The sequence below is a fragment of the Vanellus vanellus genome, assembly GCF_965231255.1.
Source record: "Vanellus vanellus genome assembly, chromosome: 2".
Taxonomy (NCBI): Eukaryota; Metazoa; Chordata; class Aves; order Charadriiformes; family Charadriidae; genus Vanellus; species Vanellus vanellus.
Window position 1 is genome coordinate 72,518,294 of NC_138906.1, and position 16,397 is coordinate 72,534,690.

General features: G+C 38.7%; 1 protein-coding gene and 1 long non-coding RNA gene across 2 annotated transcripts in view; one reads left to right on the top strand and one right to left on the bottom strand.

Moving 5' to 3' along the window:
- Window positions 1-16,397, bottom strand: part of LOC309686772 — a 78,852-nt gene that overhangs the window by 56,760 nt on the left and 5,695 nt on the right. The window contains exon 2 of the long non-coding RNA XR_014270582.1: window positions 10,393-10,435. This is a non-coding gene — a long non-coding RNA (uncharacterized lncRNA). The remainder of the gene's footprint in view (window positions 1-10,392; window positions 10,436-16,397) is intronic.
- Window positions 1-16,397, top strand: part of CAP2 (cyclase associated actin cytoskeleton regulatory protein 2) — a 70,228-nt gene that overhangs the window by 50,352 nt on the left and 3,479 nt on the right. The window contains exons 8-11 of the mRNA XM_082499530.1: window positions 11,087-11,279; window positions 12,157-12,332; window positions 13,554-13,677; window positions 13,892-13,974. Coding sequence (XP_082355656.1) covers window positions 11,087-11,279; window positions 12,157-12,332; window positions 13,554-13,677; window positions 13,892-13,974 — 576 coding nt within the window. The remainder of the gene's footprint in view (window positions 1-11,086; window positions 11,280-12,156; window positions 12,333-13,553; window positions 13,678-13,891; window positions 13,975-16,397) is intronic.

Sequence of the window (16,397 nt, forward strand, 5' to 3'; positions counted from 1 at the left end):
CAACTTTCTCTTCACACCCTTTATTAGACATTGTACAAGGCCTTACAGTACTCAAGTATTTGAGTGCAAGTTCAAACACAGGAGACACCATGATATGTGTGGACTTTTTAGTTTGAACCAATGCAAAAACGTTTAAATGTGATAAATTAGAAGACTGGAATTATCTGCTGCTTTGTAGGTTTCTGTAGCAAAACTTTAAAATATTAAACATGATTCTCTTCCTTAATTTAGTACAAAATTTCACGCTTGCTACAACCTACTCTATTTTTATCAGTGAATGTGAGAAGAGCTAATGATTTTAAGATTATTATTAGATAAGGAAAAGAAATTGTAGTACCTGTTAGCAAAATTAGTCTGAGGATCTGGGGCAAATTTAGTTTTGTTAAGACAGAGAAAGAATCATCTTCACCTTTAATGGAACTTTACAAGTATGGAAATAGTCTTATAAGATAAAGATCTGTTACAGCCATTTGATCAAACAGGAGGAACTCAGTGCTGGGGAGTACTGGTAATCTTATTCAGAAGTGTAGCTATTGCAGATTATATTTGACTGGTCTTAAACGAGCATCGCAGCCATGACATCTTTCTATTTCCCTTTCTTTAGTTGTGCAAGAAATTGCTGAATACAAATCTAGGTGTGACTTGTTTATTCATATTAAGCATAGTTTCCTGCCAACAGCGCTCATTCCATCATGAGTGATGAACCCATTACTGCATCTGAAGTATTGATTTCACGCACTTTGGATATCACTCAGATCTGAAACATGTCTTGGAAGTATGGCTCATTTGAATTATCATTCATATAATGTGTGCAGAAAGATTAAATTACAAACATATTTTTATGGATGTATAATTTTTAAAAATTTTACTTCAGGTGAGTGTAAGGAAATTAGAATCCAGTAAGTTAGCAGGTTGTTTAAATAGCGTGTTGTTTAAATGTTGTTTAAATATTTCTCTGAAGCTTGGTAACAAATACATTCAAGAAAGCAATGAGTTACTCAAGTGATAATTTGATTTTTGTTATACGTTTTAAAGTGAGAATGAAAATCACAGATTCATGCTGTGTGAAGTTAAGCATAAAGGTCTGCAGAATCAGGGCCTAGACAGAACTACGATATATATAAAAGCTGTAGATACATTCCAGACGCAGTTGTTAATCATTGCACACAGCAGCTTCCACTTATATGTATAAAAGGAAAAACGGAAAAAGCAGTAGTTTGGCAAGGCATTAAGAAAGTGGCACATTTATGAGAGAGAGACGTTGATACAGAAATGCCGTTTTATTATAGAGGGAGAGAGAAAGAGAGAAAGTTTTTGGCCTGTCTAAGTACACATTTAAAAGTACGTTATACCAATAATTTAACCTTCATATCTGCAGAATTCAACAAAGCAATGCTTGAAGCTATTAAGTAACATATTTGAGTATCTCTAAAGAGACTAAAGAGTCAGGGAGAACATTAACTACTGCTTCTCTCAGAGCTTTATTCTCATAGCTTGAACTGCAACAAAACCCCAGGAGCATCAGCCTAGATCAGTCCATGCTTGGGTTTCCAGAAAGGCAGGGACGCGTTTTTTAGTGGGCAGTTGGCCCCTTTACCTATAGATACTGCATACTGTGGTGTGCACATTTCTGGCCATGTACCATGGCAGTATCACAAAGCTGTGCCATTTCCACTCCCCCCCCCCCCCTTACCCTTCCATCAAGCTGCACAGGGCAGCTGCAGCCTGCCTTGGCACAGATCGCTAGTGCATGCAGTGAAGTGTTTCTGGCTCTGGCAGTAAGCAGGTAGTTTCTACCTGAAACAGGTAGAAAAGGTTGAAATAATGGCTAAGCAGTCAGCTCTGACAATAACAGTTACTGCTATCAGCTTTCCAATAGATTTGTGATAAAAGCAGATGCTTATAGATTTTTGGATCTAACAACAGTTCTTATTCACTTTGGCTCTGGTTCTGCCAAGATGTGTGACGATATTTTACTCCTTGAAGGCATCCTATTGAAATGCCTGGGACTGTGTGAGGAGAAAGCCAAGAAATCAGTGGAGTTAAGGACCTTGAGAGCTTTGTGTACCTGAGCCTGTTTTGCTACCCCTGTGGAGTGGTGGTACAAAACTGGACCCTGGGTAAACCACAGGCATTTCACGACAGGATGGATATGGTTAGAATATTTGTGGGTACTGTGGTCACAGAAGAAAACTACATATTTAAAGTATGTATGTTTGTGAGCAGGATTTTCCCAGAGAGTAAAATGTTCCAGTCTGTATTTTCACCATGATCTGAAGAATTCATTTTCATTAATTGATTGTGCAAATGTCAGGGAAAATATGCTTGTCAGTGGAAGTCAGATGTATCTACAGTATTTCGTTAAAAGTGTACTTTTGTAGTGCATTTTTTTGAATGTAAAGTGTGAGCTGCCTTCTGTCCCACATACCCTGTGGCGAGTAGCAGTTCACTATACTCACTACATAGCAATTTAGCCATCTTGACAAAGAGAACAATAGCAATTACCAGCCTAATGGAGATTTGCAAGTTTTAATCTTCTACAGATATGACATTCTCAGATGTCAATGTCTCATGCAAAAGCTGTTATTTATAATGAAATGTTTTAAATGCCCAGTGTGGCATTTTACCCATGCAGCAACTGACATTTTTGCTTGCTACAACTTTCTGACTTAACATGAAATCTACAGGTGTAACAGTAAACTATGTCTTTTTTCAGTTCTTACTGATAAACAGCAAGTGCCCTTTTTTTTTTTTTTTTTTTTTTTTTGCCTGTAGAAGGGATTCCATTGAAGCATTTGAAGCATGGCTCTTTCTTCCCTCTCTACTTTTTTGGTGATGCAAAGAAATGAACAGCTGTAATATAAGCTCACAAGAATGCCTAATAAAAATTTGTTTGCTACAAGGACTGCATGAGTAAGATGGGGAAGTGAAACTTCTGCTCCTGTTTCTGCAAGTTTACTTTGCAGCAAGAAAACCACCAGTAATAATGAGAGATTGCTGTAGTTTCCTGTACATCAAATAAGTGTTAAGAAACAAATCTTGTTCAAGAATAATTGTCTTGAATGTTTCTCTCAGTTGCAGGTGGATTTGCAGTTAAGTTTTTCTTCTTTGAATACAATAGTCATTTAGAACAAATTTTGCCAGCAGGATTATTTGCAAACAGGAAATATTTAGTAACTAGCAGTGAATTTCATTGCAGTGTTTAATTTCTAATACAGAATTTCAGTCAAGTGACAAATGTCCCCCCATCATTTACAAATCAAAACAAATTCTTAGGGGGAAGTCTGCATCATTTTACAAGCAGTTGAGATTTATTTATATCCTGTTCCCATTGAAGCCAATACAGTATCTTCAAGTCTTTTTTTCCTGAAATAATACAATTTAAAAAATACTTACAAGTCATTAGATAGTTTCTTAAAATGCTCTTTAAAAGTTTAAATTCTCCACAGGCTCCACACTGAGAACCATTGTAATCCCTACATTAGCCTGATTGAGCACAATTATAGTAGTCTCAGTACAGACTTTGGCCATTTCATTCTTCTCTGAAATAATCACCTCCAGACATTTTCTTATAAAATGACCCTGCCTCTCTCCTGTACTACCAAAACATTTTCCTGTAATATATCGTCTCTCTACATATTGAGGTCAGCAAGCTGCAAAAGACCAACTTCTGCAGGCAAAAGCTTCCTATTATCTTTCCAGTGTCTCTTCTATGCTGTGTTTAGTTTGACCCACTTATCAAGAAGCCATCGTCTGAGCCACTTCACTAAAGCTAAAGGTCAAAACTGTAGTGCCAAATTCCAGCCACAGCCACAACTACAATCTCAGAGGCCTCATTCGGATAGAACTAAGAGCAGCATAGATACGCTGATTTAAATGCCTGTGCCTTGGATAAGATGTAGACATTTTCAGAGTGCTTCATTTTTCTCAGTCATAGCCTTTCATCTCCTTTTCTGTCCTATTCCATTCCTTTCTCTTCCCTTCCCTTTTCCTATTTCCTTATACTTTTTTGTTGAAAAAATTGCATCCTCTAATCTTAACTGTTTCTTTCTCAGAGAATATAGTTCAGTTTTTGGTACGCTGTCAATTTAAAAACTGGCCATCCTGACAACTCTACAATAGTTGCCTCTTTGGTGGAGACTGCCTCAATTACATCCACATCCCTTTGAAAGAAAGTAGTGTTACTCCCATATTCCAACAATAGCTGACAATATTTGTCTTTACTGAATATCGGCGGTGTCCTTTTAACATCAGTGACCAAACACCATTCAGAGATGTTAAGGGAGAATCTGGGAGAGACTTGTTTGACAACAGCTGTCAAATGCAACCTGACCTGTAACATAATGCAACCTAGTTCCAGTGGAAAAGAGAAAGGAAAATGAAAATTGAAAGTATGTAAAATGGAGAAAAAAGGAAAAGGTACATTTGTTAAAACTTCACTATATTGCTAAAGGGATTGGTCTTCTTTTTAACTTAATGCTTATATAAGTAAAAGATGGTTTAATGTGCCTATGGGAGCAAGCTACTTGTTGACAATTACATTAGCATACAGATCTCAAATGATTTAGAAGACCTCGGCTGCATAAAACATTTCTGTTTGGGTAACTGCGAAGATATAAGCACCGTTTTAAGTCCTGAACAGGTGATAAATGGCAGAAGTGTCTTAAAGGGGGCTTCAAAGTTTGCAAACTCAACAGATGAATAATTCTGCTGAGACCCAGTAACAAGAAAAGAGGCTGGCCTGTTTTTTGCTGTTTTGTGTTTTAACTCACAAAGATTACAGGCCCTGTAAGTCAGCTGTCTCATCTAGTAAATTGCGGATCTCGGGACAGAATAACCCCTTGCAGACAGATGGCTTAAATACGGTAGGTAATGGAACTGTTGTGCTAAGCTACTTTTACACAAAAAACACCTTAACAAGAGCTCTGTGCCCCTGAGTCACAGTCCACCTGTTCGCAGGGGTTGATACATGATATTTTGAGCTTCATGATTTTTGTCTTTGGCAGTGCATGTGTATGGAAAGAACAATACAGAAAGCTGAAATCATTTTAGGTGTGAAACTAAGATTACTATAAAGGGAGAGGGGTAGAAAACAGGGATATCTTTTCTTTTTTTCAGAAGAATGTAGTCCCCATTAGGATTCCTGTTTATCTGCTGCCATGAAAAGAAGGCTTTTCAATAAATTAAGGAAGGGATTTTATGCCTCTATCTAAGCCACCTGTTGCCTCAGCCGCAAATAGACACTTACTTCTTAATATGAATTACTAATAAAATAGGTACTGTATATTATACACATGCATATATAATTTATGTCTGTGTATTTTATAGATGTCTATAACCTGTTTGTCCTGAGTAAAAAATGACCGTTGCAGCTACAAGAAATGTGTGTTCATTCAAATGCTCTACAGCAGGTTCCCACCACGAGAACTTCGTTCCCCCCAGTTTCCGTGCTGCACTGTGTCAGCCTAAAGCTGGATAAACACAGCGGAACACGGCGGGTGTTTATACAGGGCCTGGCACATAAGCCCCTCATATACCCAGAGATATGAGCTTCTGACTAGGGCTCCTTGCTGCTACAATACTACAAATATAGTAACAGTGACATGGAAGGCTAACCCAGGGAATTGGTCCGCAAGAATAGCTCAGGAAATAGTAACATCTGTGATAACATGTGAAAAAAAAAAAAAAAATCTTACTGTCTCTCATTAGCTGGGTTTAGACCTAAAGACATGTCAAGCTGCATATGGCCACCAAAAATTACTGACAGTATGGCATCCAGAGCACTTGTGTTATGTAGGAACAGCATTTTATTTCTCTTAACAAGACTGGCTGTTGCCCTGTGCTCCAGGGGAAGCCTTTAGGAGAAATGTGCTGTAATAAGGCCCAGCTTCTCAGAAGCAAAGGGCTTCACTCCTCTCTACTGTAATTTCAAGGGAATGAAATGAGATTCGACATAGATGAATTTTAACCAGCCAGCTGCCTCAACATAAACAGTCATTTCTTTCTTCCAGTGAGCCAGCTAGGTAGCCAGCAAGGACAAAAAGAAGAGTGCCTCACCCTTCTGCCAGTCCTACAATTTAAAGGTAGAAATACAACATACTTTGAGGCTGTACTGCAATCCTGCAAACCCTTGCCAGGTGATAATACACATTTATCAGACATAGCTCCATGAGCAGCTTCAGACACTGTCACTAGAGGAAGGTAGTGACCCACCGTCAATGGGAGGCCTTTGGGCCTCTCTGCAGGTGGCTCTGGGCTATCCAGCGAGGAGCAAACCCTGACCCGTTCCGGTCACCCCATTCAGAGTGTGGTAGTTGGAGGTTGAAGACAATTTTTTCGCTGGGAGGAAATTTCTGCAATGTTCCATCCCCTACAGAGCTGTTACTACAAGGCTGCAAGGCCCGCATCTCCTGTTCTGGGTAGGACCTCACTCAGAGAATTACATTTTCCCCCATTTCAAAAAGCTCCAGGAGCAAGTTTTAAAGCACATCAAGTTCACTATGATACAAAGCTAGCAGGTTAAAAGTTAATGGCTTATTTTTGTGTCAACATTTTCATAAAGTAAGGCTGAAGCTATCTGTTCCCCGATAATTCTTACAAGAATTTGCAAACGATGGAAAAATGACCACACCAACACGTTAATGGGAACAGTCGGCTATCAGCATAACTTGACGTGATGTCTATAGGCACCACAGTGCTGAGAACAGCAGCTGTTACCAAGGCAAACAGCTGAAATAAAAGAGGAAGAAAGGCGGCTTGCAAATAACCGCCTTTGCTAGTCCAAATGGCTCTTCATACTCTTCGTGTAAAGATACCCTGTTGTTAACATCTGCTTGAAGTTAATCTGAAGAGTTGTTTGCAAATAGCAATGCTGGTAAGCACCTGCTGCTTTAGGATAGATGAACTTTTGCGGGCATATAACATGCTATTTTATTGCCAGCAGCTCTCACAAACACCACGCTATACAGAACAGAAATGAATGGACTTTGTGATGGGCACTTTAGTTGAAATTGGATAGGACTACGCACAAGTATGGCCAGATGCCAGAACAGTTTAAGAGTCTGGTTCAGAAATATTCTAGAGCCTGAGGATCTAAGTGATCTTGGAAGGGTGACTAAGGAAAGCAAACCAATTGCCGGTGACTTAGGTTGGTAACTTGGAGGTCTATGTATTAATAGAGGTCAAAATTAATCAAAAAAGAAAGTTCCTGGAACCACTTCACTAGAGTGGTTTTAAAACTGGCCTTTTCATCAGCATGTTTGCAGCACAGGTCCCATCTTCCTGGCATGCAGGGAATGCAAGAAGTGCAAGGTGCTTTCTGCATTTCCAGTTCATTTTTGTACTTTCTGGTCCCTTGTTAGAGTTCCCCTGAGCCACTCTTCCCACAAAGAATTTCACCTCACTTGAATGTTTGTTTGATTTCAGTCAGGTAAATCAAAATGGCAAAGAAAAGAAGACAAAAGCCAGACTGAGACTGAACCCCTCTTTACAGCAAATCTCTGTATGCCTCCTCATTAGTGAGACTTACCTGTCTTTTCCATGCTGTTCTATTTCAATGGGGGATTGTCTTACTGGATGTGTACATGCCGTAAGATGGTAGATCTACAGTGGAGCAATTAGTCCCTCCCTGTACTTTGACGACCTTTTTTCCTTGGATTTTTCCTTCAATTTTGTCTGGCCTAATTTATGATTGCAATTGTTTGCAGTTTTCAGAATGGCCATAGATGTTCAGACTTAATTGAAAATACCATGATACAGTATCTGTTAGCTCATGTAGCTCTAACTCAGGTCATAAACTAGACAAGAATTTGTCATGCAGGAGAAAAGTTAACAGCAGAGGTTCAGTCCATCTCTTATTTCTGTGACTGCACAAAATTAAGAGACCTTGTGACAGCTCCTGTGTTCTTAATTAAATCTAACTCATAGTCTTTTGAGCTCAGTGGAGATAGCCACTGACTTTGGTGGAGGGACCAGGCTTGTAAAGAAAAGAGGAGGCAGATGGGCAGTGTGAGGGCAAAGGATAATTTTTTTTTCCTACACTTGAAACCCACTCAAAGGACTAGAATGTCTTCACTCCTCAGGTCAAGGATTGAGATTTTTGACTAGACTTGTCTTTTCATCAGTGCTGCTCTAGAAGAGAAAGACGCTCCTAGTTTCCCAGACCCTTTCCTACCTCTGTTCTTTCTTGAAAAGTAAGTAAGACATTCTCCAGTCATACAAAATCACATCTAAACTTGATTGATGCATTTAAAATCCTTCCTTTTTGTCTGTACTTTCACAAGATAGTTCTTTCAGAGTTCTGAGAGACAGATCCTCCACTTCCACAGATAAATCCCTCTGAGTTTTGCTTCCACCTCAGTTACATAGACATTCCCATACTTTTGTTGCCATTAGGGAAATGGCCTTTGATGCACTACTCAGCGGCATCATTTGAGCCTGGGGTCTTCTGCACAATTTGTGATGGCCTTCAGTTGACACTTTTAGCAAAGAGACTGGCAGAGTGACCCACCACTCTGTGTTGTATGCAGAATACCCAGATAACTTCTACATCTTTTTTTCTCTAATGCATCTTTGCAGCCTTTGCAAAATTTAATTGGTGTTAATTCCAAATGAACATGTGAGTCTTACGCACACAAGTTTCTGGAAAATCACAGCACTGTATTTATGCAGGTGGAAGCAATAAGGTATGTTTGGGAAATCAGATGTCAGTCTGGAATTTGGGAAATCAGGTTTTTATCCCAGACTACAAGTTATTAACTACTACCACTACTACTATTAATCTCCTTCCATAAAGCATAATTCATAACTGCATGTTCATACTGCACTGTGAATGGCGAGTGCCGTGTCTGGGTATTTGAGTATTTTAAAAAGCCCTGCAAATGCAATGTTCGTAATTCTGGATAACCAGGACATAGTGGATTCAGTTGCTATGGTTGCAGGCAACAGATAGGGAAGATCTCTATTGCACCTCAGGCAGCAACAACCGATTGTGCCACTAAATCCACTTACATTCATGTTTTTTATTATAATAATTCACAGTTGTGCTGACTTTGTTGTAGGTAACATGACTGGCATTAGCAGAGACAAGAAGACAGGCCGTGTAAATTGAGGGCCCAGTGAAAAAGTTGTCCCCAGCCTAAACCAATAATCTATAACTACTGAGTATGTAAGCAGAAACGCTCCGAGTTAAATGTATTCATCAACAAAGAAATGTCTCTAAAAGCAGTCCACATCAGTTCCAGTATATCTTGACAATAAATGATAATCAATTCCAAAAGGAGAGTCTTCTCATTTGTTTACATTTGATCAAAAATATTTAATGACGTAGAAGAGAGCTCATTCCCTTGAGAGATCTTGGATCCTTTCAGAAATAATCAAACTGTACCACTGCATCAGTTTCATTACTCACCCAAGTACCAGGGACTCAACAGTCTTTTTTGTGCAATGCAGTTTTAACGTCACTGATCTGACAAAGAATCTTGCTATGTATTCATCACTAATTTCATAAACTAATTTCATCACTATTCCATGAACAGCGCCTTCAAATGCAACAGTACTTATATGCTGAAGATGCATGTGCCAATAGAGGGTGTACATTAAGAGGTTAACTAATAATATTCTCTTTCCCTGCTACTCTAATTAGGGTCATAATGACTAAGAGGTTTGAATGCAGTTACTTAAATGTGCCAGGCTTCTTTTTTATTTTTAAGAAGTGTGTCTGAAGATGAAAAAGAAAAAAAGAGCATGTGCACCTCAGCCCCTTTCCTGTTACCAGTTTGGGATTACAGGCCAGAACAAGTTTACTTTTTTAAAAATAGCTACAGTTCTCACTCATGTGAGATGCATGAACCAGATGGATACTCTGCTGTTTCAGTTCAGTGGAAAGCAGAAAGGAGTAGCATCATAAATGGTTAAAAATATCCTCTGAGTCCAGCTAAGCAGTATCTGTTTCCAGTATTGATTACCAGGGATGCACTTTTAACAACCTGTATCTCTTAACAAAGGTAGCCAATTAGAGGAGCTATGACTCTGTAAGCCCCTGTCATTTTCCCATTGTATCTGCCCACCTAATAAAGATGTGCTGATGCAAACCACGATATCTGTATAGGTAGCGAAATCCATCAGAACCAATTTAATTTTTCACAACGTTCTTTTAAACAGTCTTGGCTCTGCTGCAGAGAGGTGGGATCAGAGTGACACTCAGTGGCAAGAGAGAAAAAGTCATTCTCAGTTTCTCAGATTCTGTCTAACATCTATTATTAGGATGCATAAAATTTTAATTAGGTCATTATTAGTATTTTCTGTCGGTTTGATAATATTCTATGTAAGCATTATAATTCAGACCAAAACATGTACTTTTGATTATGTAAACTGAAAGATTGGATTACTTACTTTACCAAGGCCCCCTCACTTACAACTTGTGTGCTGTGTTTTCCTGCAATTGAAAAAAAGAAAAAAGAACTTGAGAAAATGAACTAAAACCTCAAATACTGAATTCCAGAAATGAGACTTGAATCACCATAGTTTTACATTCTGCTGTAATTTGAATCTTTGCAGATGACTAGAACAGTCTGAAGAATAGCATTTTAGATCTTGTGTACAATTTAGCATGTTGCATATGTATAACTGACAGTTCATGACCCTCCCAGTTATTTGTGCTAGATCAAAACATTTTCTGTATGTTTCTGAATGCACACCAAGCTATGTCTAACTGAATTTGGTATCTGAAAAAAAGGAGACATTTTCCCTTTAATGTAAGTAGACAGTAGAATAAATTATGGAATCTTTACTAGTAAAGATTTTTAACATCACTCTTGACAAGAATTTGAGAGAAATATTTTAGGTGGATTAATTCTGCAGTAAGGTAGTGCTGTGGCCTGTCAGTCTTTCCAGCCTTGCCTGCTTTGATACAGGGAAAGATACATAGTATTACATTCAGTTATGGTGCCAGAAATTCTTCTGAGCCTGTGGCTTTGTAGAGTCGCTCAAACTCACAGCATTCAAGGATGTTAATAAATAAGAGTTATCATAATACAATGTTCGTTGAAACACTGTATGTAAAATAATTTCCTTCTATCTCAAACAGGGTCCTGTTGCATCACCCATGTCTATGCGATCTGTTCTAACAAGTGGGTCATGCCTCTCCCCGCCACCGCCACCACCACCGCCACCACCTGGACCTCCCCCCATCTTTGATACAGAAACCGTAAAGGATGAAGGAACTGCATCTCGCTCAGCCCTATTTGCAGAGCTTAATCAGGGAGAGGCAATTACCAAAGGTCAGGAGAAAAGAAATCAAATTTTTGTCCATGAGTCAAACTACATCCAGAGCTGCTATATGTATTAACCCAATTTCCACTACTTTTTTTAAGATACATTTAAAAGGCTCGGATCTTTCTGAGCTTGCACTGAGTCTGATGGATGAGACTGCATACCAAAACCTCCTTTAGAAGCAACAGCACCCAAATATGTTCAGCATACTTGAAATTCACACCATTTATTTAGAGGTATCCTTTCAATTTTAAGGCAGCCAAGCTGTACATCTTCAATCCTGAGTAGCTGGTGAACCTCTAAGTTGCAGTTGCAATAAAAATGTATCCCCCTTTCTAATTCTCATTCAGTGTACCAGCCTGGGTCAAAATGTGTTACATTAGATGAAAAGGTATGGCTTACAGCTCAGTGTGGAGTGCAATAATAAAGCTTTTTGTGTTAATACTGGACAGTTGGAATTAAAGTGGATGGTTGTGAGTTTAAATACATAAGATTAATATATCTGCTTTTCATGCTGCAAGGATAGGTCACATATTGTCATGAATTATAAAAATAATCTCATTTTTATGGATGCAAAATTGTGATATAACAAGCTCTCAGAGCGCCCTACAAACAGAGAGAGGGACTAGAAGACATTGCAGCATTTCCTGTTAAAGATACTAAGATAGCTCATCTGCAGTAAAAGAGGTTTTATATGAACTGCTAAATATATGTAGGCAGTTACACTTTGGGTCGTTACCCAGGCAAACTTTGAGGAAATAAAAAACGTAAATTCACAGAATAATTTAACACAATTACAAATGAACCTTTCCTGCTCAAATACGAACACCGTTACAACTGGAAAACAGGCTCTCTTTCATAAACTCCCCTCCCTTTTTTTTTAAGGGCTTCGACATGTCTCTGATGACCAGAAGACTCACAAGAACCCCAGCCTACGTGCCCAAGGTCCATCTGTTCGTTCTCCCACAAAAAGCCATACTCCAAGTCCCACCTCTCCCAAGAATTCCCCGCAGCAGAGCCATGCCCCTGTCTTAGAGCTAGAGGGAAAGAAGTGGAGAGTGGTGAGTTCCAGTCACACCTCTGGATTGCACCCTGCACATTGCAAACCAGGTCGAGAACTGAAACGTCTTGCAAAAGGCTGTACGTGATCAAGGTGCAACAAATCAAAGTTGCAGCTAAAACGGGCTGAGTCTTGTATAGCTCTGCCTTGCTACAGTTTAGCTTTTACTATTCTGTAGCATCTAAAGTTAATTCAGTCGTCTCTGAGAATCATATACTAATTCATCTGAACTGGAGAATGTCAGAACCAGCATATAACTTCCTTGCAAAATCAGACAATCCCCCAGAAACAATTCCAGTGGAGAACTCCAATTAAAATCTCTTCTTGCAGGCCATTTATGTGAATGAGAGATAATAGTATTATCACAGAGCACCTTCTCCAGCTTTGTTAACCAATGGAATTATACATTTATTTTTCATCAGCCATTCCATGCAAGCATGTCTCCCACGCTTGGAAGTAGAGAAGTGTTTTCTTTTTGCTCAATCTACAGATGGAAAAGATAGATTTGTTTAAAGTTTTGAGAGTTCATTTATGTAGGCACATACCAAAGAATCTATGAGTGAAAATTCACGTGACTGCGTTGGTTAAAAGAGGGATGAAACAATATGCAGTTTAGTCCTACGGAAGGTTATATACACAGTCATTACTGTGGAGCTGAGTTTGCATAAGGTGCATTCACTGTTTGCCTGTGTTATATTGCCTCAGGGTTATAGTACCTGGGACTTTCCTTGTGGATCCCTAGTCTTTCCTGGACATCCATGGAGTGTAAATGTCCTTTCATGTTTCATAATGAAAGGAAGTTTCTTCACCTATTATCCCTTATTGTATATGGTAATGCCTGTACTTGTTCGTTACATGCTGTATAGAACATTATATAACATTTGGGGGAACGGAAACGTGTTCTGTTCTTCGGGATGGGAGCCAAGCAACCGTTTTGTGAGTGCATTTTTAAACTGTTGTAAGCATAATGTCTTTGCTACAAAAAAAAAATGGGTTTTGTCATGGTCTGTGCTAAGTTCTTCAGTTCTGCAGCTCAAAAATATACATGTGTCTCCTAAGGGTGAATTAGGTGAAATATCCAATCACCAAGCAGATTAGATTTTTAAGCCACAGGAAGGATATTGCTCTGTTGTAACTGAAGATGCAATGACTCGAGGATAAACTCTGTCTGACTGTTAGCCAGTTAAAGACAACCAATTAAATAAACTTTCTTTTGAAATAGGAATATCAAGAGGATAAGAATGACCTGGTCATTAACAACACTGAACTCAAGCAAGTGGCCTACATTTTTAAGTGTAACAAATCTACGCTTCAGATAAAAGGAAAAATCAATTCAATTACTATTGGTGAGTAGATCACTCAGCTGGGCTTTAAATGCCAATCTTGAAAAAACTGACTTGTGTGATTAATAATGCATCTGAATCATTCCATTCGCTTAAAGGATTCATCACGTGAGTAAAGCTGCTCAGCTAAGACTGGGAATTTTTGTAGTTAATGTAGCAGGTGTGCGTATATTTGCTTTTATCTTGCCTTTCTTATTTATGATTGCTTTTATTTTAGACAACTGTAAAAAGTTTGGCCTCGTGTTTGACAACGTTGTGGGAATCGTGGAAGTGATCAATTCCAGGGATATTCAGATTCAGGTAAATATCTATTTGAAAACCAAAGACAGACAGAAAAAGCAGGGAAAAAAAGCCCAACATGTGGCAACAAGAGATTTTAAAAACTCACAGGAGCACAACAAAAATAAGAGATTGATGCATCCAAATGTATCTTTACATGCACTAAATTCTGCTGATGTATTTAGAAAATGCCTATGAAAACTACTGAGCATCACTGAACAAACCTCCCTTAGCCCAGTCCCTTTGGGTTCCACGGAAGCTGACTATTACTTCTGGCCCTAATTTGCTTGCTTTCATGGTAAACAGCTCCTACGACTTGAAAGTTCAGTGGTGCTTATGGAACAAATTCTGGCAGTGAGCTAATTGATTTCTAAGCCCAGAAAATGGTTATTTCTTTTTTTCTTATTTTCTCAATGGGAATGTTCAAATAGACTGTCGAAGGGCAACTAAATGACATAAAGTGAAAGTAGGCACCAGGATTTAAGAAATCTCCCCTGCCAGCGACATGGCACATTACATAAGTAATGTAGTCACCACTTGCCTACAAATGGGCTATGAGCCTCTCCTGGTTTTGTCTTTGATAACCAAGTAAGCAAAGCTGCATCAGAGGTCCTTCCTTGTGGTTCTCATGAAAAGAGATGTATTTTAAATCCATGTATTGCCTTCTGTACTGGGGACACTTGCCCCCTCCAAAATATAGACGGTCTGCCTGACAGTTACGGCACTTCATTCATCCCATTCCAAAGAGGTCTAACTATACATGCTCTAGTACTGGGTTGTGTCCAACATACACAACCTAGTCTCAAGAAAGGACTTTAGGATGTATTATTTTAAGCGAAAAAAAAATGAAATGTTAATTAAATTATACCAAACTGCCAGTCTGCAAGCAAGGTGAGGATTTTTGCTTAAAAGGCTGTGCCTGCTGTATGACATGAAATGTAGATAATCCTGCTCCGTGCTTCAGAAAGACTGGTCACAGCCACCACAGGGAATAGCAGCAAGATTTTTTTTTATATTTTGAATCTCATGCAAGTGACTTGACATTGCTACCAGCTGTGCAGAATCTTCTAAGCTGTAACAAGCAGTTTTATTCATGAGTACATGTCTTCTTATGGCAGAGACAGTTCGTTAAAGAAAAAGATCCCTGGCATTTATTTGAGTGGTTTTCTTAAATAACTAGATGATTTTTATCGTTACCTCTAGAACTATTCATAAAAGCCGAAAAATTCATACGTAATGAGGAGTGAAACCACAGCTTGTTAATACTCAAATAAAAGGAAAATATCTTTTCTGAGAATAAAAATTCTTTTGATTAAGCAGGTTCTATGAATATTGCATAAGGCTTCTATGCCATGGAGCAGAGTGCAGTTCCATTTAAGAGGTAGAGTCTGGCTATATGCTATATGCTGCTTGAATCAGGCAGCTTCTGCAGAGTTTCAGTATGCCAAGTGCTGAGCACCTCAATTTTCTCAGTATTTTGAAGACCTGAGCTTATAATTTGCAAATACATGACATGTTAATGCAACAAATGTCAGTAAATTCATCCTACAGATTTTGCTATAAATAGTGACTTCATAGCCATATTGTTTGGCTCTCCTTTCTCTCAGTGTTGTTTGTTGGGGTTTTTTTGCCAGATATTTGCAAAATTTTTTAAACACACCCTCCTTTTGTTCTCTATTGCATGAGAACCCATTAAAGAAAGATCCGTTTAAGATGTGTTGATCCACTACATAGATCAGACTTCAGGATCAGGGTGGGATGCAAGAGGACAGACCGCTTGTTCTTTGTTTTCTGTCACATTTAAGGAACTGAAGCTGAAAATATATTCTTACCATGAATGACAAGAGACACTCTTTCATTAACAAGTACATATCTATCCCATGCTGTTACTGTTTTATGGCTCAGAATAACCTCTGCCCTTTTGGTGCATTGTCCAGAGGATATTGCTGTCCCTGCTAGAGAGGGCAGGAGGAGACGGAGGAATTTTTACTGACAACCAGTGAGTCAGCCAGTTAGCCATGAAGAAATCTTTTAATCTGTAGAACTGTAAACAAGGGATTACCCTTTCTCCCCTCAAGTAAATCTTGTGCTTGCTTTTAAAGTGACATAAGAAATATCTTTAGAGATTAAATTAAATTGATCTCAGTGCTTTTTTAGAACTGTAGCTTGCCTGAAGGGGATAAAAACCCTTTCCTATTGCATGCTGTAAAACCTGGAAGAACTTTGAAGTCTTCAGAACATTTTACAAATCACTTGTTGACTACTACTGTATGCTGGCATCTTTCAGTTGCCCTTACTCGGTTGGAGTTGACACTTTTGATTTCTTAACCAGTTCTCACTGATGAACAAGGTGAACACTGCCTAAATACCAGCACAAAAGGGTCACTGAAATTAGAGAGAATCAGGGAAGCACTTGCATCAATCTGTGTATTAAAAGCTTGAAG